This window comes from Ursus americanus, chromosome 32 (assembly GCF_024610735.1).
Source record: "Ursus americanus isolate L20-20 chromosome 32, mUrsAme1.1.p, whole genome shotgun sequence".
In the NCBI taxonomy this organism is placed as follows: Eukaryota; Metazoa; Chordata; class Mammalia; order Carnivora; family Ursidae; genus Ursus; species Ursus americanus.
Window position 1 is genome coordinate 33,855,944 of NC_142158.1, and position 26,684 is coordinate 33,882,627.

Consider the following 26,684-nt stretch of genomic DNA (forward strand, 5'->3'; position numbering starts at 1 on the left):
GCTTTTTATCTTGATGAAGTCCCATAAGTTCATATTATCTTTTGTTTCTCTTGCCTTTGGAGATGTGTCATGAAAAAGTTTGCTTTGGCCGATGTCGTAGAGGTTGCTGCCTATGTTCTCCTCTAGAATTTTGATGGATTCCTGTCTCACATCAAGGTCTTTCATCCATTTGGAGTTTATCTTTGTGTATGGTGTGAGAGAGTGGTCAAGTCTCATTCTTTTGCATGTAGCTGTCCAGTTTTCCCCGCACCATTTATTGAAGAGACTGTCTTTTTTCCACCGGATGTTTTTTCCTGCTTTATCAAAGATTAGTTGCCCAAAGAGCCGAGGGTCCATTTCTGGGTTCTCTATTCTGTTCCATTGGTCTATGTGTCTGTTTTTGTGCCAGTACCATGCTGTCTTTGTGATCACAGCTTTGTAGTACAGCTCGAAATCCGGCATTGTGATGCCCCCAGCTTTGTTTTTCCTTTTCAACAGTTTCTTGGCGATTCGGTGCCTTTATTTTTAAGTGATCTCTACCAAATGTGGGTCTCAAGCTCATGACCCCAAGATCAAGAGTTGCATGCATTTCCGACTGAGGCAGCCAGATGCCCCAGGAAATACATTTTTTTTAATGTCATTGATGAGCACCTGCCAATATAATATCTTACCTCTCCTAATTTCTCTGCCTATGGCTATGCAAATCCTGCCCTCCAAGTAAACAGAGCCAAAGGGCAGGAAAGGGAGGCTTCAGGGGTTTAACCCTTGGTGCTTATCTTTCCAGACATGTCAGTGTATTCGTTTCCACTAACTCTGCCTAGTCTGGATCCCACCACTCACCCAGTCTTACTGTATTTTAAGCCCCTATGTTCTCTGAATGTTCAGCAACCATGCTTCAAAAATCCACAGATTTTACAATATTCCCTCATAAGTTTGAAAATATAACATGAAACGCTAAACCCTAATCTTGGGTTATTAAAAGATTTATTAGATTATAAATTTATTTTTTAGGTGAATGTTATTTGGTTCACATTTACAAGTTTGTTTGTTTTCTAGGTACCCATTGCTTAGTCTCAATGGAAAAAAAAATATATCCCAATATTAAGTTCTTTTAATATTGTGGCACTTTTAATTACTATGAAAGCATTCTTGTTCTCCTCTGACTGGCCATATCTATTTCTTGTTACTTAGATTGGGGAGTGGGGACTGCAGGGATTACCAGGAGATGACCTCTCAATTCAGAATGGCATCATTGTGACGAAGGCCACCAGATACCCACTCCTCATAGACCCCCAGACTCAAGGCAAAACTTGGATTAAATCAAAGGAAAGAGAAAATGACTTGCAAGTAAGTACCGTTTGGTGTATGGGAAAGCATTCTTAAAATCATGAAATTTCCCCCAAATTTCAGTTGATTCTGCCAGTCATAAAGCTTTCATATCAGTGATAATTGTTAATTTATACCCTTGAGTTTTGTAACAGTGGTTTGGGGCAAGGGCTCGGATTATTTTCTCTCTTTTGCGTTCTCTCGTGGTGCACTCTCCTGTCTGTCCCTTTCCCTGGCTCTGTTGCCTTTGCCAATCAATGTTGGATGTGGTTTTTCTTCTTGGGTTTAGGCTTATAGGAAAGCAGCAAAAATAGAACTCACGACGCCTCGGTTTAAGGCTATTTGCTCCAACCTCGCTCAGGCCCATGGTACCTCATGGCATCATCGAGTCCAGTTTTAGAGTTGGGGTCATGGCAATAAGGTGTTAATTTTATTATTTATGTATGTATGTATGTATGTATGTATGTATGTATGTATGTAGAGAGGGAGGGGTGGAGGGGCAGAGGGTGAGGGAGACAGAGAATATCTTAAGCAGGTGCTACGTCCAGCACAGAGCCTGACTCGGGGCTCAATCTTACCACCCCGAGATCATGACCGGAGCTGAAATCAAGAGCTGGCTGCTTACCTGACTGAGCCACCGAGATGCCATAATAAGGTGTTAATTTTAAGGTAGAGGTAGGCAAAGGCAGGATTCCAGCATCTCGGATTTGCCGTCGATACTTCAACCACGAATACAGGCTGTCCCATTTCCCAGGCGGTGTTCTCAGTGCTCTGAGTCTCCTGGCTGCCTATTTTTGCTTATGCTGTTCTCCTGACCAGGATGTCTTTCTTTACCCTACTGCCCACTGCGTTTACATCCCAGATAAATATCTTGAGTGTTCTTCAAAGCCACATCCGATAGTACCTTCACCAAGACTTCCCTGTGTCCTCAGTTTAATACAGTCTGTCCTGAATGCTCCTAATGTCTTGTTTGGATTTATAATATGGACTTAGAGTCCGTCTTCAATTACCGTTCATTGCACATTTGTCTTTTGTCTTTACTGTATCATAAACTTCTTGCTGGCAAATTTTATGGTTTTATACAATTTTCTACACTGCTTTTTCTACAGAGTAGGCATTCTGACATTTATTGAATTTCAATGAATTCATCAAAGTGTGCCATCATTACAAGGAAAAAAAAACCAACAGAAAAATCATGCGATCACCCTGATAAATGCAGAAAAAGCACCTGGTAAAATTCAGCACCCATTCGTGATAAAGCCTCCAGCAAATTAAGAACAGGAGGGCTTGGGGCGCCTGGGTGGCGCAGTCGTTAAGTGTCTGCCTTCGGCTCAGGGCGTGATCCCGGGGTTCTGGGATCGAGCCCCACATCAGGCTTCTCTGCTGGGAGCCTGCTTCTTCCTCTCCCACTCCCCCTGCTTGTGTTCCCTCTCTCGCTGGCTGTCTCTCTCTGTCAAATAAATAAATAAAATCTTTAAAAAAAAAAAGAATAGGAGGGCTCTTCCTTAATCAGATCAAGAGCATTTACCAAAAGCCTACAACAAACAGCACTTATGGGCATAATATTGAAAGATTTCCTTCTGAGATGAGGCCTCCCTGACGTGTGGACGCTGCCTGACACTAAGGGACACCCCTGAGGTACTCCCAGCTCACTGATAGTGACGCACCAGGCTGCTGGCTTAGAAAACCCAGAGAAATCCCAGAAAGAGAGTGTCAGCAGAGGAGCGGAGCTGAGGGAAATGAAGTCGGGGGGAATGTAGCTTGTGAGGAGCAGTCTTCACAGAAGGAAAGCACGAGTGGAGTATACGGGAGCATTCCTGCCCCTCAACTTTGTTTCCTGGGTCCAGCGCAACTACAGTGTGTCCCCTGTTCCATTCCTCTTGCCTCTGCTGACTGTCCCTCTCCCTACTCCTCCTGCTCTTAATTTTCCTGATCGTAGCTGTGTCTCTCCGTTTTGGCATTAAGCTCCGTGATAACCTTCGATGATGTCCTTCCTGATGTCACCCAGTCTCAGGAATCTTCTTGAGGAAGTAATAGAAATATACCAGAGAGACTGACATGTTTTTAAAACCATCAACTCCTGGAACGTACGGAGATTGAACTATAGTCTTCTTACTTAGGAGTCGTTTTGTTTTTAAACATGTGGATAAACACATGCACAAACACATATAAATGAAAACAGAATCAAACAAAAATATTATTTCTTTATTTGGGAAGGAAAACAAAACGAAAAGTGAAACGCTTTATAAATGAAAAACAAAACACGTTTTGTATGTCCAGGACTGCATGCCACTGTGGCAGCTTTGTCGAGGCCAACTTCAACACTGTCTCCAGAACCTTCAGCTCTGACTTCCAGGAAGACAAGGTGTTCATCATGTTGCCCTAAAAAAAATTCCCTGACCACCTTGTAAAGACCCAACACTAGAGTCTCTGTGCAGGTGACCCAGGCCACCACATAGTGCTACTACACAAGAAAATCAAGTGAAGGGGCACCTGAGGAGCTCACTCTGTTAAGCATCTGCCTACGGCTCAGGTCCTGGGATCGAGTCCCACATCGGGCTCCCTGCTCAGTGGGGAGTCTGCTTCTCCCTCTACCCCTCCCCCAACTCGTACACGCTCTCTCTGTCCCTCTCAAAAATAAAATAAATAAAATCTTTTAAAAAATACACAACTAATGAATCATTGAACACTACATCAAAAACGAATGTACTATATGGTGACTAATTGAGTATAATACTAATAAATAAGTAAATACAGATATATGGAAAAAGATTTATTATGAGAGATTGGCTCATGGGTTTGATGGGAGGCTAAGAAATTCCACAATCTGCTGTCTACAAGCTAGGTCCAGGAAGGCTGGTCAGGGGCGCCTGGGTGGCACAGCGGTTAAGCGTCTGCCTTCGGCTCAGGGCGTGATCCCGGCATTGTGGGATCGAGCCCCACGTCAGGCTCCTCTGCTATGAGCCTGCTTCTTCCTCTCCCACTCCCCCTGCTTGTGTTCCCTCTCTCGCTGGCTGTCTCTATCTCTGTCTAATAAATAAATAAAATCTTTAAAAAAAAAAAAGTTAGGCTGGTCATGTAGGCCCAGTCTAAGGTCTGAAGGTCTGCAAAACCAGGGGAGTCAGTGGTATAGTCCCAGTCCAAGTCTGAAGGCCAAAGAACCGGTTGCTGATGTCCAATGGCAAGAGAAGATGGGTGTCTCAGCTCAAGCAGAGAGCAAATTTGCTCTTCTTCCATTTTGGGCTCTATACGGGCTCTAAATGGATTAGATGATGCCCACCCAAATTGGTGAGGGTGACCTTCTTACTCAGTCTACCTATTCCAAGGCCAATCTGTTCTGGAAACACCCTCACAGACACAGCCTGAAATAATGTGTACCAGCTCTCTGGGCATCCCTTACCCCCATCAAGCTGACAAGTAATATTAACCATCACACTTAGGAAGCAAATCACGAAAATAGAATTTACTCCTTAGGAAACAGAGCAGGACAATTATATTTAGTCTCATTGGGACCTTGTTTCATCTTGTTTAATAAGCTGGCTAAAGCTCTTTGTTTAGATTCATTTACCCTGTCAACTCATAATGAGGTCTTTCACAGCTCATCATTTGTGTAAATAAAGCTATCCATCCAGGGAAACAAATTCCTTCATGTGCAGGATTTCTGTTTTAGTTATTTCCTTTTTATCCAAAACAGGACATGGGTAGACTTATTTAGTTTTTAATTCCACATCTCTTTTTCATAGCAAGGGAGAGAGAATCTCTTTTCATTCCACTCCCTTAATCGCCTGCTGTCCCAGTGGGTCTTCCTTGTGTCTTAAGATCAGCAGTCACCGCAGCATAGATGCCGTGGTGGAGCCCAGAGCGTAGAGTATAAGGAGATGGAGAGTTGAGGAATGACCTGTTGGAAATCCTCCCATTTAGACAGGGGAGGGATCATCGGAGGAGTAAGAGTTCAGAGTCATTTGGCCAATGCAAAGATCAGCCAGCCCAGTGTGTCTATTTTTTTTTTTAAGATTTCATTTGTTTATTTGAGAGAGAGTGAGAGAGACAGAGACCATGAGAGGGGGGAGGGTCAGAGGGAGAAGCAGACTCCCCGCTGAGCAGGGAGCCCGATGCGGGGCTGGATCCCAGGACCCCAGGATCATGACCTGAGCCAAAAGCAGATGCTTAACCAGCTGATCCACCCAGGCGCCCCCTAGTGTGTCTATTTTAACTAATCAACAAACACTGAACTAAAACACTGGGGTCCCACCAGGCGTTCAGAATTCTAATTTAAAACTATATATAATATAAAAAGTGAATATACAGTCTTTTAAGTTGATTTTATGGGAAGTACCTATCATATTCTTCCGTTGTGCCACTGTTAGAGGCAGAATACACAGATGGGCTTGGTTTGACTCCATATATAGTTTCTGACATTCTTGTGCCTATGTTTTAATCACTTGATCATCTCATGAGCCGGTCCTGAGGAGATAAATGAGTATCGCAAATACGCAAGTCACTTTGCTTTCCCTGAGTGACCGTAACTGTGTATGTGTAACAGGCCTGCTCCGTGGAAGAGCAGAACTCTGACAGTCCCTTGAAGGAGGGCCACTCAATTCTCCTGCTTCGATCAGAGAGACTCTTGCTCACCCAGAGCCCCCACAAAGTCACGGGCTCACCAAGTTTGGAAAATTAAATGTTCTTCCTTTTATTTTCATCAGGCTTCCTATATGGCCCTGAAAATTCTTAGGCACTTGTGCAGCAAATCTCTTGGTTTTCATTTAGGAATAAGCACATTCTTTGTCACAGTTATGTAGCAATGAACCCTTTATTTTTAGGTGACATCTCTGAACCATAAATATTTCCGCACACACTTGGAGGACAGCCTCTCCTTGGGCCGACCCCTTCTCATTGAGGACATTCGTGAAGAGCTGGATCCAGCCCTGGATAATGTATTAGAAAAAAATTTCATTAAATCAGGCACCACATTCAAGGTGAGCTTTGGGAAGGAAAAAAAAAAAAAGGAAGAAGACAAGAAAAGAGCAATGGTGACATCTACTTATCTTTTTGAGCATAGCAGCGAAGGTACTTTCTTTCAGGTGGTAGTATTTGATACACTGGGAAAATTACTTCCAAACTTGTATTTAGTGTTTCCCTTATTTTTTCAATTATATATGAAAAATACAGGGGAGAGCAATATTTTGGTAAGAGTAGCCATTTAGCGGACGCTAAATAACATATTAAGGAAAGACATTGGTCATAATAATGTATTAGTGTTACACACTATATATGTACGAACATCGGCAGCTCCGAGAAAATTGGATTCACAAGTCATATATTCATCTGTACAATAAAACCTGCATTTTCTCACAGGAGAAAATGTCATTTTAATAAAGTCTATGGACATTGATTTGTTCATTTCCCTCTGTATTAACTTTCAATCTAAACTCACAGACTTTGCTAGAAGCTGTGGTATTCTGTTTTCCATCAGTGGTGAGAACATGAATCGTTTCCAGTAGAAGGGTTTACTTTTTAATTGGTGGCATTCTCTACCTTTAGGCTTCTTTGGTTTTGTTTCTTGATGAATGACAGCATTTCTGATTGACATTTTTTTGCTTTGGACAACTTAATTTCATGAATATCAGTGAATAAGTACAGAATGCAAATATTCTCATTAAACAAAGATTTATTTAGAAAACATTTCTTCATAATGTGAATCCTTTATGTGCCGTATTTAACATGCCAAAGGAGGGTGTAGGATTTTTATTCCTGAAGGCCTTTCAAAAGAACGGATTCTTATCTGCAGTGTGAAGTCTTGGTGCTTGAGAACATGGTAGTGTCTTATGGAAGTGTTTTCCAACCATTTGTAGAATCAAGATTAAGTAAAAATTTAAGTCCTTTAAAAATGGTATAATTTCCACCTAAATTTTAGATAGCAAAACCAGTTGTTTTTTTTAATATAATATACCACAAATTGTAGTGTTTAAGATAAAACTTATGTTTCTGAAAAACATGTTGGCATTTTTTTCTTTGAAAATTTCATTAATCCTTACTTTTGTCAAATGTGCTTCAGATATGACTGAAATGCAAAGAGAAATAACAAACACTTCCTCTAAATACCACAAATTTCCTCAGTAGGAAACAATTTCCTCGAGTAGGAGAAAACAGTCAAATCTCAGATGTATCTGAGTTTTCCTTTATTCCACATTTGTTAGGGATAAATTTTTTTGTTTGTTTTTTTGTTTTGTTTTGTTGTTGTTGTTGTTGTTGCCAGGAAATTTTATTGCAGTGAAACACAATGAGCATTCCAACCCTTTCCAGGCTCTTAGCTCACTTCGAATCCATTCGTGAGGTCCCACTTTCACATAGGGATAAATTTTTCATTTAGTTTGTTTCATTCATTTAACTGTTTCATTTAATTTGTTTGTTCATTTAATTTGTTTGGTGTCATGGCTAACAACATCTTCCGGCAGGACCACAAATCTGAATTATTTAAGATCAGTGATTAAAATCTTACAACTTTTTCCTTTGCAATTCATTTAAGTTTTACAGCACTGACCTCTGGTAGATTCTTTCCTAAGTTAACCCCAAATTCCTTGCCCTGCCCTTTAAACAGTTTTTGATTTTATATTTGAATTGATGTAGGTGAAAGTTGGTGATAAGGAATGTGATATCATGGATACATTTAAACTTTATATTACTACGAAGCTACCCAACCCTGCCTTTACCCCTGAGATCAATGCTAAAACATCAGTCATTGATTTTACCGTCACCATGAAAGGACTTGAGAATCAATTATTAAGGAGAGTGATTTTAACTGAGAAACAGGTAATAATTTCTCTAGGTAAAGGACTACTTCTAATAAATTATAATAAATGCTTAAAATGTATTGTGAAATTTTTAAATATTTGGGAAGGAAAAAATTAAGCAAACCATGTTTACCTTCATTAACATATATATTTGTTTAGCTATCTCCTGTCAAGAAATCATGTAACTAATTCAGCTGTCCTCCAACCCCAAACGTGTGCATGTGCATACACACGCACACACACACATTCACGCACATACACGTACACACGCACACACACATGCACACACATTCACGCACATACACGTACACACACGCACACGCGCACACACACGCACGCACACGCACACGCTCACACACATACACACACACACGCACTACTCACACATCTCTTTCTACTTCTGTCTTTAAACCTTGGAGTATGTGGGCCTTCGTATCTATGGTCCTATGGATGGATACTCTTTGATGTACCTGAAAAATTCACTAAAATAATGATCCTAGAGAAAAAGAAATTGATCTGAATGAGTGTATTACCACTGGGTTAGTTTCAACTACTACAACCTAGTACTCAGCCTAGCTTTAATTTTATTTGAATAAAATTTGCATTAAAGCAGAGAAATTAAGTATGATTGAAGGTTCTAATAAAACAACAACTTAAAACTGGAAGATTTTAAGAGACTGATACAAGTTGAAGACAATTTTTAAGATAAATCTCAGAAAGCATTTAACATTATGCATAAAATATGCTTGCATAAAATGTAATTATACTTATTTGCATATGGAAAACCTATTTGCGTAAAATCCAAGAAAGATTATATTTGCTTACACAGAATTAGAGTATTGAAGGTTCAAGGAAAGGGCAAGGTTAGCAATAATAAGACTAGAGAGGCTTCACATGAGAGGGTGAGGGAAAGATTGGCAGCAGAAGACTGGACAAGGAAAAGAGAAAGACAAACGATAGGAGTAGATGCCACAAACACGAGAAAGACATTGGAAGAGGGAAATAGAAGTGATCCTCACACCAGAGAAACAGAGAGACTCAGTAAAAGGAGAGGAGAAGCCCTATCTGGTTAACGGGGATGGTTAAGGTGGGGCTGGCCCTTAAAGGCGGCCAGTCTGGCAGAGCAGAGCGAAGGGGGTGCAGTCCCAGCATCGCTCTCACTAGCTGTTTGACCTTCGCGCCCAAAAAACAGCCCAGGACTTCTACAGTCCAGTGAGGGAACCACGCCCCTCCCACAGCCAGGCAGAGAGAGCATGGGCCCTTCCATTCATTGCTCATCACCTCTTGGGGCCACATGGTGCCGACTGTTGAAAATTAGTCCTTCCTTGGTGGCCTAACTGGTGCTGTTGCTCTGATCTGAGAGGATTCCTCACTGGTCCAGGTGCCGCATGCAGGCTGCACGAACTTCCCTAAGGCAGGCCACTCCATTGTCTAAGGCAGGCTAGACTCCGTGTCCCCAGAGGCCCCACACCCACTCTTCTAGGCCTCAGCTTCCTCTCCAAGGGGTGCGCTAAGGTGCTTACAGCAGCCTTGCTGGAAAGAGCCAAAACACACAATCTGTAGGAGGACATCCTGACCACGATGTTTAACCCTCTTAACCATCCTGCTCTTATGCCCTCGCTTATGGCAGAACAAACAGAAACCTGAGAGAATAGGGTCTGAACCCCTAAAAGCACACAGACTGTCCACCCTGCCAGGCCTCCTAGACAAACCTTACAGATCATGCTGTAGCACCCCCAGGTGCCCACTGTACCACGATGCCGGTTTTGCCAGATCACACTGAAAAGGAAGCTCATGCGATTTCGCTTTGTCCAGATGTTCCTCTACAGCCACCCAGAGGTGGCCATTTTGTTGGAAACAGCTCACGAGGTACGTCCCCGCAAATGCAGCCAGGACTTCCGTTGCCACCCCCATCAAACACTGCAAACCTTCTGAAACATGGGCAATCACGCCACCTGTCTTGGAGTTGGAGAATAAGAGTATGACCCTGTCTTTGCCAGTAACCAGCCGTGGGGCTCATGTTGGGATGGGATTTGGAGTTAATAGTTCTGGGTCCTCAGTTTCCCCAGATGTAAAATAAAGCTGTTGAACTCAATTCGGCACACTTCAATTTAACGCATATTTCTTGGGTTGAGTCTCTGCTCTTCAAAGCCTCGAGGTGAGTGCTGTCAAGAATACAAAAGTGAATAGGACAAGTGCAGAATCTCGTTGGAGGGACATGGTCAACACACAGATTGTGATGCAAGCTGCGACAGGTGTAGAGACGAACACCGGGCTGTGCCTTCGGAGCCACAAATTGGTTTAGGACTTTGAGAAAGTGGTGGAATTTCTGAAGTGGTTTTTCAAGAAACGTTCTCAAATAAGTAGTTTAGAAACACCTCCCTTTAACATAATTCCAAGTATAGTGTGTGATTCTGTATATGATCTGGAAAAAATGCTATAAAAATGCTATTGAGACACTTCAATTTACTCTGCGCGTAGCAAGAGTATTATATCCACGTTAAATTTGAATTTGAATTTGAATTTGAAAATTGCACTGTGCTTGTGTAAGAGAATATCCTGGTTCTTAGGAGATTTGATGAAGTTTTTAGGGGTAAAGGATCATGACCTCAGCAATGGTTCACTGATAAGAGGAAGAACAATAATGATAATAAGTATTATATATGTATATAGAGAGAGGGATTGATAAAGCAAACTGTTATCTGGTGAATCTGGACAAAGCATGTATGAGAGTTTATTGTATAGCCTTGCAACTTTTCTGAAAGTTTAAAATTTTTTCAAAACATAACTTGAAAAAGACATTATTTATGTAAGAAAAAATATGCAGTTTAGACCCTCTGGTAGAAGGAGATGGAAAACAATGGAAAATGGATTTGTGGCAGCTGGCTCTGTCAAACCAGACACCTGGTGTCCCTACAGGCAGATCCCAAACCAAGAGCTCACATTTGGCTTGGGTGGCCTCTTGGTTTTGATATTACGTCTCTGCTTCTACCGCTTGTGATTGCCAATAAAGTTAGCGTTTCGCACAGAGGCAGTGTGGGAACAGAGCCAAGAGAACGGGACACTCTTATTTAATAAGCTTAGAGCCAGGAAGAGAGCTAATCAGACACAATTCCTTTAGCAGGGGAATCTCAGGCATGCCAGTGTAAGCGCTGTGGAAACTTAATGCTAGCGGGCGTAATTTTTTAAAAAGTGTCCAGAAGAACAAACGTACAGTCATTCCAGAGGCACTTTATTTTAAACCTCTAAAAATTTGCGGCGTCTGGGTGGGTCAGTTGGTTAAGCGTCTGCCTTCAGCTCAGGTCATGTTCTCAAGGTCCTGGGATCGAGCCGCGTGTCGCTCTCCCTGCTCAGCGGGGAGTCTGCTTCTCCCTCTCTCTCTGCCACTACCCCCTGCTTGTGCTGTCTCTCAAATAAATAAATAAAATCTTCAAAAAATAAACTTCCAAAATTGATAAGAAGCACTAAATAAATTGGATTTGCCATAATGACCGGTGATTACAATTCTGCTATTATTCCTTGTTTCTTTCTTTCTTTTTTTAATCTTTTTTTTAAAAAAAGATTTTATTTATTTAGCGAGAGAATGAGCAGGGAGAGAGAGGTGAGAGGGAGAAGCAGGCTCCCCTGAGCTGAAGGCAGACGCTTAACCGACTGAGCCACCCAGGCACCTCTATTTCTTGTTTCTTAATAACAGGAATTAGAGTCTGAGAGAGTTAAACTTTTGGAGGATGTGACCTTCAACAAGCGGAAGATGAAGGAACTTGAAGACAACCTTCTCTACAAGTTAAGCGCCACAAAAGGTACTGTGTCATTAACAAGTAACCGAGCGATGGGTCCCGAGCAAGGATTTCTTAGGCCCTCTTTTCAGCACCTTGTGATTATAGATGTTAGGAAACAGTTGAGTTATCAATGCAAACACAAAAGAGGCAGTTTCCATCTAGATGTTTAAAAGCCTCCGAGAATCTGATTTTTGAATTAACAAACAGAGTTGGAGCATTTGAGAAGAACACCGTTTTCTTGATATAATTGCTCTCTACTGAGAAAAATAAGGGCTCCCAATAGAGCTAGGTAACTCGTAATAGGCTAATTTGCTTGCCCAAAGGAAACTAATTTGCTCAATCTAATTTTTTTTTAAGATTGACTCTTTTCATTTGGCACTGAAATGCAGTTACCATCGTGGGTAATGATGTGTGTAATCAGTGACAAAGACACTTGAGCACCCAAGGCCCAAGCTCACTGGCCACTTGCCTTGACCTCTTACTTAGAAGTCAAGGATGGGTTCTCCTTAGGGCAGTCAGATCCTCATGCCACACCCAGATTTGGGGATGTAGTCTCCAAATAAATAAAAAACATCCATCCAAAGACACTAAAGTCAACACCGTGTTATTCTGCAGTAGGCAAATTACAGTAGCCTAAATCGTACCATTTATTACAGCCTCATAACAAATGCTTCCCAACAGCACTTTACTCCTTGGATAAACAAAAACGTTGACCTCCCAGAAGTACATGATACGTTATTCTCACACCATTCTCCTGCACTGCCTTGTTGGTGACTTCAGGGAAAAGTCCTTTTATCAGCCTTGATTGCACTGCTTGTGCTTGTGAAGTTGTCTGTCCTCTGGTCCAGTGACTTCTCCCAGCCATTTGGATACCCCCGGGCATCCTAATATCAGCAAAGATTGCTGAGGGCTCTTCCCCTGATCCGGCCTAGACTGTGCTGGATCGAGGTCTTGTTCCTGAGAGGCGAATTGCAATTTGGACTTCCAGAGTAGACTAGAATGCTCCTCAGTGCTGCTCTCACCTTCCTGCAGCATTCACCTGTCGTCCAGGATTCGAGGGTAGGCCAGGGCACTGCAATGTGCAGATATTGTGACCTTTAGATCAGCATGTCCAAAGTGTCTTTCCGTATCTTCAAATTGAATTTATTGTCGCAGATGTGTTATTTCTATTAAAAACAATAACGAGGGGTGAAACTCAAAGTAAAATGAGGATTTTTAATTCCTGGTGGGACACTTCCACTGTCCCCCAGTTTCCTCCTGCTGGAGACAGAGAGGGACCCGAGTTCTCAGTGGCAAGCACTGTTGTACTGATGCTGGACTAAAGAGGGTGCCATTCTACGGCAAGCTGGTGTGTACATTTGGATAGACAAGCTCGTGACACTTTGAAGGGGACCGTGGAGATGGTAATGGAGGTGAAGTCCATGTCACATAAGGCACAGTGGCCACCACCGGAGGCGGAGGGAGCCAGATTCTGTCTTCAGACATTTGAAGACCAGTCATGTGAGCTGCATTGGGAATCCCGTTCTGCAGGTTTACAAGCAGCACGGGGTAACCTCTCTGCAGGAATGTTTAGAAGGATTCAGGCATCACATGACAGTTGGGCCAGCAGCCTTTGGGCGTGTTAATACCCACCCTTCTATCCTGCGGGCTTTGGAGAAGTAGACTTGAAAAGGAACAGGCCCATTTCCGAAGTGCTGCGTCTCGCCTTGCCGCTTCCCCTTCTTGCGTTCTACAGGTTTTCCTGTTTGGCTTTTAGGTTCCTTGGTAGACGACGAATCTCTCATTGGTGTTCTCCGAATCACCAAGCAGACAGCAGCTGAAGTAAGTGAAAAGCTGCACGTGGCCGCAGAGACGGAAATCAAAATTAACACAGCTCAGGAGGAGTTCCGGCCGGCAGCCACCCGCGGAAGTATCCTCTACTTCCTCCTCACGGAGATGAGCATGGTCAACATCATGTACCAGACCTCGCTGGCCCAGTTCTTGAAATTATTTGACCAGTCCATGGCCAGGTGGGGAGTCCCTCCCCTGCCCCATGCAAAGTCACTTAAAAGTTTTGTTTGTATTCCTACTGTCTTAGCAATGGCTGCTGACTTCCTTAATTTTTAAAATGTATTGCAGATCCGAGAAGTCTCCACTACCTCAAAAGAGAATTACGAATATTATTGAGTATCTGACTTACGAAGTTTTTATATACTCTGTCAGAGGCCTGTATGAAAACCACAAATTCCTCTTCGTGCTCCTCATGACCTTGAAGATCGATCTTCAGAGAGGAACGGTGAAGCACAGGGAGTTTCAGGCTCTCATTAAAGGTGAAGGGCTCGGGGTGTGGATGTGGTGTGTAAAGGAGATTGCTTCGGATACGCTCTTCGTTGTGCTGGAGACCCGTTTTTATGATACGGTGGGGAAATTATGTTCTCATGAAAGGGAAGTTCTTTGTACTTTGTTTTTCGTTTCTGATTCCCATTCGTTTTGCTCTGGTTACTCAAGATGATTTATTTCAGGCCCGTGTTCACTCCGTGTTTCGTTTTGTTTTTTTAGTTATATCATTACCTGAAGTTTGGTCATTGTTGCCTGTGGTTAGGAAACCCGAATATGAAAGGGAAGGAAAGTGAGGCCGGTGGTGAGCTTTCTATTGCAAGAGAGCAATTCCTTGAGTAAGGGAGTATCAGTGACTTTTAAGACGGAAAAAAGGGCACGCTTGTATTTCGTATTGGCAGTTAATTCTATTCAATGCCCATCTCCATGTTAAAAGTATCATTAAGAAGATAAAAGAGTGGTATTTTCATTCAATTCAGTTAAACAAGTATTTATTGAGTATATACTCTGCAAAACTGCCATACTAGTGTTGGGGTAGAAGGGTAAACCAGACTTTGCTTTCAAAGAAAACAGTTTCAAAGTGGGAATAGAGATAATTTAAAAAATTATTGCAGGGGCGCCTGGGTGGCACAGCGGTTAAGCGTCTGCCTTCGGCTCAGGGCGTGATCCCAGCATTATGGGATCGAGCCCCACATCAGGCTCCTCTGCTATGAGCCTGCTTCTTCCTCTCCCACTCCCCCTGCTTGTGTTCCCTCTCTCGCTGGCTGTCTCTATCTCTGTCAAATAAATAAATAAATAAAAATAAATAAAAATAAAAAAAATTATTGCAAAACAAGGCAGAATACTCTAAATGTTAGAAGAGAGCTAAAAACAAAGTCTTAATGTCTAAAAGGAAGGAGAGACTTGTGGTTGGTGAAGCCAGTAAGAGCTCTTTGGAAAATATACTATTGTGGGTTAAGCCATGAATTTGTCAGATGATCTGATCCATGGAGAAAAGGTTTTAAAGTATCTCTTATGTGTTTTGCTCTTTGTGTAAAGTTTAGTAAATCATTTACCAGCTTCCCCTCTCCCCGAAAAAGAAGAAAGTGGCATTTAAAAAGGACCGAAGGATGGGTAGAAGTGAAGGAGACATTCCAGGCTGAAACAGAACAGCACCCGAAAAGGAATGAATGAAGGGGGCATGTCCATTGTGAGCCTTGATTCCTAGAGGAAGGATTTTCTTGATCTCGTGAGAGATAAGGAGTTGTGTAAGGTGGTGATGTGGTCCCTCAGGAACCTCATATCGTCTTTTAGGAAGATGACTCTGGCAGACATGCATAGGATTACAGAGAAGAGTTTCAAGGGAGTTTATTATAATCTTCCCAGCCACAGGTCAGGGTAATACATACCTAGGGTGGAGACAATGGAAATATAAAGGAGAGGTCATGGAAATAAAATGGCAACAGACCAGATAGAAGAGCCAAGAAAGGGGTCGGAAATGCGTCGAAGATTTCTGGTTTAGTTGGTTGAAAGAGGATGAGTTTGAGAATTGTCAGGGTGGGGGGGATAGTGAATGTGATTTGGGACCCTCATTTCAGTCAGAATAGGCCAGGTTTTGTGGCCATAAAAACAATCCCAAGCTTTCAATGGCTTGACACAATAAGGATATATTCTCATTTATTCTCTCTCCAACATGCCTGTCATGGTCACCCAGGAACTGCTTCTGTAATTACTATGGCAGGGGAACGGGATAAGACAAACCGTGTGCCGACTTTTAAAAGTCACCCCACAAGTGATGCATGTCACCTAAATGCACATCTTTCATTAGGCAAAGCAAGACATACAGCCACCACTAACTTCAGAGAGAGCAGGGCCACGTGCTTGTCCCATGTGCGTGGAAGCAGGGGACCTTGAACATCTTTGAGAAGCTCTGGTGACTATACACATGTGTCGAATTTGAGATATCCAGCAGACAGTTAGAAAGGGTGGGCCAGACAATTTAGAAGAAGTCAGACAGCTGCAAAGATAGGGCATAGAAATAACCACCAAAGCCATGGGAATGAAAGAGATCATGCAGGAAGAAGATATAGAGTATTTCTAAATTCAGACTACAAGGGGATAGGGCACAATACACTTTTATCCACAACATCCTATTTATAATAAACAGGCAGTAAACTAGAACTTATTACTCTATCATCATCTTTCTCTACTCTAGTGAATTTCTTCCTCAGCTTCAGGTTAGGTGACTGCTGTAGAAACTCTGCAGACAATTATGCAGAATGGCTAAAATTTGTTGACTTTTCCTGTGTTGTAGTCCAAAGGAAACTGGAGCATGTCATAAAGTTCATAGTTTTTCTCAGGTCTAGTGCACCTGGAGAAGTTGATGTCTTAAAGTGTAGCATAGGGCAGCGTGGTACGGTAAAGTGTGGGCTGGACTAAGAAGCAGGGACAGGAGCTGGGCTCTGCCACTGACCAGCTGTGTGAGCTCAGAGACCATCACCTGCTCCATCCATGTATGAGAGGCTGCGGGCCCAGAGGGGGAGTGACAAGTACACCTGGGAGAGGCAGGCAGGCTGTACAGAGGGTCCAGGCATACAGGTTTGTGGACTCTGTGACGTTTAGATAAAGTGAGCCTGAATTTACCAAACCGAGAAAGCTCCTTTGACTCATGGCAGTCACCTTAAAGCCCTATTTGGACTTGGGGCCACATCCTCAGTGTCTGGCACACTGGGCCATGGGGAGGAGGGACACTGAAGCCTGTAGGAGTCTAGGCAGAAGCAGGAGCAAAATGGGCCTCAGATGCAGGAAGGCCTTGTAACTGTGGCAGAGAAGTGGGATGGGGGGTATACTTTGATTCTTTCCTGATCCGTGAGCTGGCTTTGCTTCCTGAATCCTATCTGCCAACATGGTCCCTGAGAAGGAGACAGATATGATTTAGAAAGCAGGAGAAACACATATCGCATGGTGCACTGGGTGTTATATGCAAATAGTGAATCATGGAACATTGCATCAAAAACTGGGAATGTACTGTATGGTGACTAATATAACAAAATAAAAATTATTAAAAAGCAACTTCACAAATTATTTTTAAGGTACAATGTATGTAGCAATGTTTCAGGAAAAATATAACTTAAGTAATGAAAATTTTTTATTTCAAAAAAAAAAAAAGAGAAAAGAAAGCCAGAGAAAACCTGGCACTTTGGGCCACAGTGGGAAGGACAAGAGAATTGGAGGTAGACAGAGGTCAGGTACAAAGACCCTTGTGTCTTCCTACTCTCCTGAGGCAGAACCACAGGTGGGTACAGAAAGGTGCTCGAGAAACATCCAGACGGGAGGTACCCCTGCACTCTGCCCGGTGCCAAATCTCACATGGCAGCCGCAGGGCAGCATGGGTGGAGAGGAGCGGTGAGAGGGCTAAGCCTGAGGTTTGGCAGGCGGGGGTGTGGGTGTGGACATGTTGACAGGGCTGGGCACAGCAGAGCCCTGGGGTCAAACCAAGAAGCTGCAGGCCCCAGGGAACTTTATTCCTGGACACAAAGGACCAGTCTCTGTGGACAGCAGCCCAGCGCCCGCCTAGGTCAGTCAGGATTTGTCACAGCACCGAGGATGCGGTACAGGGATCCCAGCCTGTGGCAGAGACCGGAGGGCAGCATGTCAACCTGAGGCGTCCTCCCCGTCACGACACAATCCCAGCCCACCTGCCTCTCCCCTCCCCCACCCAGCCGGACCAGAGCCCTTACCCGAAGGAGACTGGATTCTCGGAGAGGAAGGACGTAACTCAGAGGAGACCGAGAAACACCGTGAGGAGGGAATTTGTGAGGAGGGTTGGAGCGGTCACAGAAAAATTAAAAAGGGCGCGCATCTGGGTCGTGGCGAGGGCACGTCTGTGACCCCACTTCGTAAAGCGGGAGCACCAGGGAGTCAGACCGCACAGGGCCAGGAGAGCCGGTGGGAAGAGTTTGGATTGAATTTGGTTGGCAGGAGGAAGCCATCGAATGTTTTGATCCGGGAAGTAGCATGAACAGAGCAGTGCTTTAAAAAGATTACTTTGGGATTGGATGATAGGTTGTCAACAGTAGTACAATCAGCTCAGCAGGGAGAGAGGTTTTTTGTTTTTTGTTTTTTTTTGAAAAACAAAAACCAAAACAAAACTGGTTTATTGTACAATTTGTATTAGTTTCGAACTGGCTTATATTTTAACCAAATTATTTTTACAAAAATGATAGATGATTTTGTTTTCAGTGTTTTTTTTATAAAGTTAACAAATATAGCCCTTAGATCTTGATTTTTTTAAAATCATTTTTAACTCAGTACTTAAGAGGGAAAGAAGAAAGACCTATTTATCATTGCAGAAGTATTTGATCTCCTAGGAATGACTGTCCCTTTGTGTCAATTCCTACTTGTTTTGTGCAGTATTTGGAAGGTGCCTTTGACTTTCCTCTTCAACTAAGAATGTCAGAATACTTTGAAAAATGAAATAGATACCAGGAACAATCCTGTGTTATAGAATAATTGATATAACTATTTTCCCTGCCTGGTTATTTTAGAAAGATATCATCTTTCTTTTGTCATAAATGACGGACACAAAGACACCTTAGAGTGTCTGCACTCGCCTTCCAGAGTGGATTGGACCTGAGCGTTCCAAAACAGAGAATTCATGTCAAATAACAGCTAATGATTACGTAGCTCTTACTATGGGCCAAGACTGTTCTGAACTTTCTACATATGTGAATTTATTGAATCTTCACAACAACTAATCTGGTAGAGCCTATTATTACACCCATTTGACGGAAGAGGAAACTGAGAGAAATTGAGTGCTTTGTCTGCTTTTATGCAGCTAGGAAGGCAGAGCCAGAATGTCTTGGGGGGTAGAGTGGACTGTGATTGTTCTGGGTTCGTGGAGGTGCACCAGGGTGTTTCAGAACACTTTTTGTGGCTTAAATGTCTTCTCCGGATGTCTTTGAGGCTTATGGTCCCATGAAAACATTTCTTTTGGAAAGAACCAAGAAGAAAATGCATTTGACTCTAAGCTAGAGAAGCAGAGTCCCTTGAGTCTACAGATGATGCTCTCCAGCTGTGGCTTCTCCTTCAGTGAACCCAATACTGGCAGAAATGGTGCGAGAAGATGGCTTTCTCTTCCCCCAACTAGCAAGGAGTGGGTGTCAAGAGGAAGGCTTGCCGGTTCTAAAGGTGTTGTGGTGCTCAGAGCCGCTGACCCAGAGGGGGCGCAAGGGGATTTACAAGAAAAGAATACTTCAGCTCTTTCACCTTCTCAGGAAGGTGCTAGTGGGAGAGCAGCCGCTGATGGCAGTCCGGTCTACCCCCTCTTTTGCCCGAGGGTTGATACGTGATGTGGTGGCATTTGATAGTTCTTCAGGAGGATTCTGGGTTTAGAAGTTCAGAATCACTGTTTTGCACACACCTGAATTAAACAACACGGCTGATAAATAGAGGAATTTTGAAGCTGTAAATATAACTGTGTGTCTGAGTGGAAGACTGTCCCGTTGGGTATGCTCATTTGATTTGTGATTTGCTTCAACATGTGAGCCAATGCTATAATTCACACTCTCCTCCCTTAAAAACCCACGGAAGTATTATCTCCCTCCCGCCCTCCATCTGTCCGTCTGTTTGAGCTGGTAAAAAATAGTATTGAGTATCAAACTTCTGGAGGAGTGACGGCTAAGAAGTGACTTTTAAAATCACACATGAAAAGGTCAGGCTATTCATTGATATCAAAATTGTAAGTTTCATGAAATTGATTGTTTTAAAAATACAACACAAATGCAAACAATTGCAACCACCTGAGAAAAATTCTGTGCAGGGCGAAATGCCAAGGAGTTGCCATCTGTATTTTATAAGATAGTATAAAACAGAAAATAAAACACTAAGACTTGAAGGAAATGAACCCCAAAAAGATAGCCACATTTTCTGTCGTGATTACTTTCCAATTTTCCCATTTTTCTCTGCAATATGGTTACCTCACTTCTGTTATTTGGAAAATAAATGTCTAAAAATGAGGCACAAGCTGACCTGATTCCCACCAATGCCTTTCCCCAGGGGGAGCAGCTCTGGATCTGAAAGCCTGCCCTCCCAAGCCGTTTCGCTGGATCCTGGATATGACCTGGCTGAATCTTGTGGAGCTGAGTAAACTTCCACAGTTTGCAGAAATTATGAACCAGGTAACAGAGGGCTGGAGAACAAAGTACAAATCTGTAAACCCAAACATACCTGGGGCCATTTTAATTGGGGCCTCCTGGCGACAATTCCTTTACCCGAAAGGCTCAAGGCAATAGTGTAGCCCTAAGGCACTAAGCTCTCTGTGGGCAGTTTTGGACGAAGAATGCCAGAAGGAGCTTTGTCGCAGGTGCGGGTGGCTGCCTTTCCTCCTGTGTCGTGGGCAGGGGTCGTTTATAAGCCTGCTTAACTCAAGCTGTCAGAATCTGAACGGGGGGTAGAGCCTTTTATTGTAGATTATTTTATTGTAGACTATGTTTTTACATTTTTACTGCTGCTTCTGATTAAATAAATCGTGCAGATTTGAATTTGAGGCAAATTAAGAGGTTGGGGTCCTTTCAGAAAATCCATCATTTTCATGGTGAAAGTCTAAAAGGGTGAAGGGTAATGGTGAAACAGGGCCTGATTCACCTGTTGCTTTTCTTATTTGAAAATGAAGATGTGTTATTGTGGATTAGTTGTTGATTCAGTTATCATTGGACAAAAATTGTGCAACTCAGAATAAAGATAATTGTTCATTTCCGAGGTTTGTTGGTGATAGCCACTTGTCACTGATGCAGGCCTGCGGTCTCCCAGTGTTGGATGCTGAAAATCAGCTTTTTTGGGGTTGCTGGTGATGGACAAGTGGGGCGATGGGTCGACTACAAGTTGGCAGAGACCTCACGCTGTCATCACGCGATTCCCTCCCCTCCACACACGCCCCCTACCCTGCCCAGCATACACTAGATGTGTCTGTTTAGCAGCATTTATGAAACGTTATGAAGATTCTTTACGTGTTCAGCCGTGGCTGGGTCAGAGTCCCTGGCTTCTGTCTGTGGTGGACGGTAAGCTTTGTTCTGTGGTGCAGCCACACATGAGTCCTTCAAGCCCAGACAGACACTTTGGGAAGAAATAAGGCGGTCTGAGTCTGGCAGGAGACTGGTAAGGGAGACCTCGGAGCACCACTGGGACAATCACTCAACACTGGCGCCCTCTGCTGACGGGTTATATTGATACTGCGGATACGAATTATTGTTTGCCTCTGTTAATTAGAATTTCATTTTTTTTATTATGATATGTTAGTCACCATACAGTACATCATTACACTACGTTTTGATGTCGTGTTCCGTGATTCACTGTTTGCGTATAACACCCAGTGCTCCATGCAATACGTGCCCTCCTTACTACCCATCACCAGCCTATCCCATCCCCCACCCCCCTCCCCTCTAAAACCCTCAGTTTGTTTCCCGGAGTCTCTCATGGTTCATTCCCCTCTCTGTTTACACCCCCTTCATTCTTCCCTTCCTTCTCCTAACGATCTCCCTGCTATTCCTTATGTTCCACAAATGAGTGAAACCATATGATCATTGTCTTTCTCTGCTTGACTTATTGCACTTAGCATCATCTCCTCCAGTGCCGTCCACGTTGATGCCAATGTTGGGTAGCTATCCTTTCTGATGGCTGAGTAATATTCCATTGTATATATGGACCACATCTTCTTTATCCAGTCATCTCTTGAAGGGCATCTCGGCTCCTTCCACAATTTGGCTATTGTGGACAATGCTGCTATGAACATTGGGGTGCATATAGCCCTTCTTTTCACTACGTCTATATGTTTGGGGTAAATACCCAGAACTGCAATGGCTGGGTCATAGGGTAGCTCTATCTTTAACTTTCTGAGGAACCTCCACACTGTTTTCCAAAGTGGCTGTACCAACTTGCATTCCCACCAATAATGTAGGAGGAATCCCCTTTCTCCACATCCTCTCCAACAGTTGTAATTACCTGTGATGTAGAATCGGATAGCTGCTACTGCTTAACAATAGGGTAAGAACTTTGTGACAACTATAACCATGCCCGGGAAGTATTACCGGTCCCGCTTATTGAGGAGAAAATGTTAGATGCAAAGAGGTTAAGGACTTGCCCAAGGCCGCATAGCCACTAAATGGTAAAGCTGTAGTCTGTCTGACCTTCCGCTCCTTCCCTGACATCAGGAGTTATTTCTCTCCAACTCACCATGGGGTGGGCCAGAAGTGCGGGGGAGTAGTCATTCTCACGCAAGTTGCAGAAGTTCATGGGGCCGGCCAGCTGGTGGCTAGCCGTCTGGCGTCTCTGTGGGGTAAAAAGGGCAGAAGGAGAAGGGGATCCGTCTCTAGCTGAATGGTGTCAGGAACTGAAACAAAAGTAGCCTCCAACAGCAGCTGGCCTGCTCTGGCATCTCCTGCTGAACTGTTTAGCCCCCGGAAGTGGTGTTGGTGACAGGGCTGGGAAAAGGAGTGGGACGTGGAGGTCAGCAGCAAGGAGGAGATCCCATTGTTCCTCCCAGATGTGACTCGCCCTGGAGGCTCTATTGAGTAGAGTCAAAATGAGCAGATGCAGGGCCAGGCAGCTGGGAACAAACACCCTCTTCCTTCCTGTGTCTCCTCTCGAGCCCCCAGGGGTGGAGGAGGCCCCGGGGTGGGGGCGTGGAGGGGGGGGGGCATGTGGGTAGTGCGCAGGCGCAGGGGCCGGTGCAGCGGGGTGGGGCTCCAAGTGTGGCCAGCAGATTCTTTGGGAGCGGTCAATGTCAGGGAGCCACTGCAATTTTCAGGAGAAAGACAACAGTTGTGAAACATTTCAGAAATCCTCCCCCCCCCCCCCCCCCCCCCGTCTCTTAGTGCCCCGGGGGCACAAAACTGTAACTAAGGTCCAGAGCAATTGTTTGGCTCTTCCTTTGCACCCAGCCTGGATCCTGTATGATGAATTGCTTGCAGGCCCCGTGCCTCCGTGAAAAATGAGGATAATGCAGGTAGAAGTACAATCCTCGGGTCTGGCCCATTAGTACTTTCTCTATTCGCATTTGCTCTTCACTTTTGATGCTGACCATGGCTTTGAAAACATGCTTACAAACACTGTCTTAAGAATCCAGGCTGCAGGTTGCTGAGAGGCAGCGTCCGACTCACCAACCTGTTGTTCTTGTAATTAGTTTTGTCGGTACTGGGCCTTCCGGGAGTGCCTTTTAATGCCTCTGAAACTGGCGTTTCATTCCATGCTTCTGAAAGAACAGGTATTCGAGACCAGCTCTTGGAGAGACTTCTTTTATTCTTTTATTCTTTTTTTATTATTATTAGGTTACATTAGTCATCATCATTAGTTTTTGATGTAGCGTTCAATGATTCATTAGTTGTGTGTAACACCCAGTGCTCATTACAACACGTGCCCTCCTTAATACCCATCACCAGGCTGCCCCATCCTGTCACCTCCCTCCCCTCTGAAACCCTCAGATTGTTTTCCAGGGTCCATAGTCTCTCATGTTTTGTCTCCCCCTCCGATTCCCCCCCTTCAGTTTTCTCTTCCTTCCTCTAATGTCCTCCATGCTATTCCTTATGTTCCACATATGAGTGGAACCATATGATAATTGCCTTTCTCTGCTTGACTTATTTCACGTAGTATAATCCCCTCCAGTCCCATCCATGTTGATGCAAGTGGTGGGTATTCATCCTTTCTGATGGCTGAGTAATATTCCATTGCACTACTGGGTATTTATACAAATACAGATATAGATACAGATATAGTGAAAGATACAGATGTAGTGAAAGGGGCACCTACACCCCAGTGTTCATATCAGCAATGTCCACAATAGCCAAACTGTGGAAGGAGCCGAGCTGTCCTTCAACAGATGAATGGGTAAAGAAGATGTGGTTCATATACTCAATGGAGACTTCTTTTATTCTTAGGTCTCAAGGCAGGGAATCATTAAGAAAAGAAGTTTAGGTTTTGTCATCTATCACTATTTTAAGTAGAGGTCAACATTTAGAGATTGGGTTATCAGAATGGTCTATATCAGTGGTTCTCACCCAAGAGAGCATTTGACAATGTCTGGAGACATATTTTGTTGTCATGAGTTGGTGACAAGGGTGCTATTGGCATCTAGTAAGTAGAGGCCAGAGATGCTGCTAACAGTCCTACAGTGCGGAGGACTGCTCCCCGCAATCACCTGGCCCAAAATGCCAATCATACTGGCAGGTTGTAAACCCCTGGTCTGTGTTTTTTCCTGCCCAATCATTTGGTGTAATTTATACACAGTCTTAATTTCAGTGAATAATATAGAAAAACAATGGAAAAACCGAAAGCAAATTGTAATATCCATGTTCTTTGAGTCACTGATTCTGGAAAAAAAGTAAACTGTGTGGTTATGTGTGAAAAACTCTCTGCCTATAAAAAGTGACCCTCTAAGGTTACTCAGAATTCTCTCTGGTGTGTTCCAATTGCTTATAGTCCTATCGCTTGCTAATTGGTTTATTTATTTTAGATATCTCGTAATGAGAAAGGATGGAAAAGCTGGTTTGATAAAGATGCTCCAGAGGAAGAAATTATCCCTGATGGATATAATGATTCGCTGGATACCTGCCGCAAACTTCTACTTATCAGGTGAGAATAGGTATTATCAGACCTAGAAACGTCACTCACCATATTGTCAAATTACAGATCGTACCTCAGTGAGTTTACTTCACTGTGTCCCACAGCGGTTATTATAAATGTGTGTGCTTCCAAATTGCTGTTTGGGATGGCAATTCCTTAGTTCCTTGACAAGCAAATAAAATGGTGATGGTGGCAGGGAATGTATTAATGATAGTGCTTTGAGCAAAACACATGAAAAATATGCCTCTCTTATTCCCTTTATCATTTACCATTGAGTGAATCATTTATTGTTGAATTTACTTCTTAAAAAAAATAGACTTCATGGAGTTGCAATTAGTCTATGAGCTGAAATTCAATTTTACTGAGAAAAAAAGCCAACAACTGCCTATTGAAATGTATAAATGCTGTTTTGGCCATTAAAAATGGAAACAAATTTTGAGATTGATGTTAAGGAAGAAAATTCTTCCTTTTCTTTTCTTTTCCTTTTCACTTTTCTTGTTTTCTAAATATCCAGGAGCTCAAAGAGGGCATCTGTATTGGAAGGTAGGGGTGTGTGTGTGTGTGTGTGATGGGCAAGGCAGGAGGGTGGAGTGGGGGGTAGATGGGACCACAAAAGAACAACGAAAAGATGTAGGATGACTTTGGAGTAGTTTTTTTCTTCCTAATATTATACACCTGAGCTTTCATTTCTTAGAACAAGTTGTTTTCCTGGACGTTGTTCACTCTTTGCTGGTCACCAGAGTGGTCAGCAGTGGTGACCTCATGATGTCCAGAGTATGAAAGGGCTACTCGTTTTTTTTTTTTTTTAAGGATTTATTTATTTGAGAGAGAGAGAGAGAGCATGAGCAGGAGGGGCAGACGGAGAGAGAGAGAATCTCAAGCCGACTCCACCCAGGCGCCCCATCATTGATATGATTTAAAAATATAACTAATTAAAGCTTCAGAGTAATTGGTGCTTCTGAAAATGAGACGATTGAATCAGCTGGCCTCTAAGTTTCCTTCCGGATTGGCAACAGACCCTGTTGTTACTGGCTCTGCCCTATTTCTTGCCAGTGCCTCGCACCAAAACCACATGATTAAAATTGTATTCATCCAGGGATGGAAAACCTTCCCATCCTTCTTTCACAGACCTGCAAGAGGGAGGATCAGCTTTTTGTCCTTTGCTAATTAAATATGTTCTTTTTTTTTTTTAAGATTTTTTATTTCTTTATTCGACAGAGAGAGACAGCCAGCAAGAGAGGGAACACAAGCAGGGGGAGTGGGAGAGGAAGAAGCAGGCTCATAGCGGAAGAGCCTGATGTGGGACTCGATCCCGGAACGCCGGGATCACGCCCTGAGCTGAAGGCAGACGATTAACCGCTGTGCCACCCAGGCGCCCCTAATTAAATATGTTCTTTACATGCATAGAATTAAATAGAATAAAAAATGAACACACTGCATGTTTTTCTCTAACTTGTATTCACTTCTAGGTCTTGGTGCCCAGACCGTACTGTTTTTCAAGCAAGAAAGTATATTGCAGATTCTTTGGAGGATAAGTACACAGAACCAGTTATCTTAAATCTGGAGAAAACTTGGGAAGAAAGTGATACACGGACACCTTTGATATGTTTCCTGTCCATGGGATCTGATCCCACAATTCAAATTGATGCACTGGCCAAGAAACTGAAGCTGGGTATGATCAGAAATCCTTGGAATTTAGCAGAACTTCCATATTTTTGTCTCAAACCTTTCCTTTCATAATTCCATAACTGATTCTTAGAAGTATATCTACAAAACTGAGTTAAAAATATTAAACTCTTTCCTCCCTTTTCAGATCTCCTAGAGATCTGGGATGGTGGGTATGATTATAGATATCTTTGTGCAGAGAGGAACACACTTATGTTAGGTTTGTTCTTTTTTA

At 43.2% G+C, this 26,684-nt stretch overlaps 1 protein-coding gene across 1 annotated transcript in view; it reads left to right on the top strand.

Moving 5' to 3' along the window:
- Positions 1–26,684, top strand: part of DNAH8 (dynein axonemal heavy chain 8) — a 377,771-nt gene that overhangs the window by 262,933 nt on the left and 88,154 nt on the right. Inside the window, exons 73-81 of the mRNA XM_045786311.2 lie at positions 1,171–1,326; positions 6,126–6,281; positions 7,933–8,115; positions 11,791–11,896; positions 13,632–13,884; positions 13,994–14,184; positions 20,228–20,349; positions 24,675–24,793; positions 26,254–26,456. Coding sequence (XP_045642267.2) covers positions 1,171–1,326; positions 6,126–6,281; positions 7,933–8,115; positions 11,791–11,896; positions 13,632–13,884; positions 13,994–14,184; positions 20,228–20,349; positions 24,675–24,793; positions 26,254–26,456 — 1,489 coding nt within the window. The remainder of the gene's footprint in view (positions 1–1,170; positions 1,327–6,125; positions 6,282–7,932; positions 8,116–11,790; positions 11,897–13,631; positions 13,885–13,993; positions 14,185–20,227; positions 20,350–24,674; positions 24,794–26,253; positions 26,457–26,684) is intronic.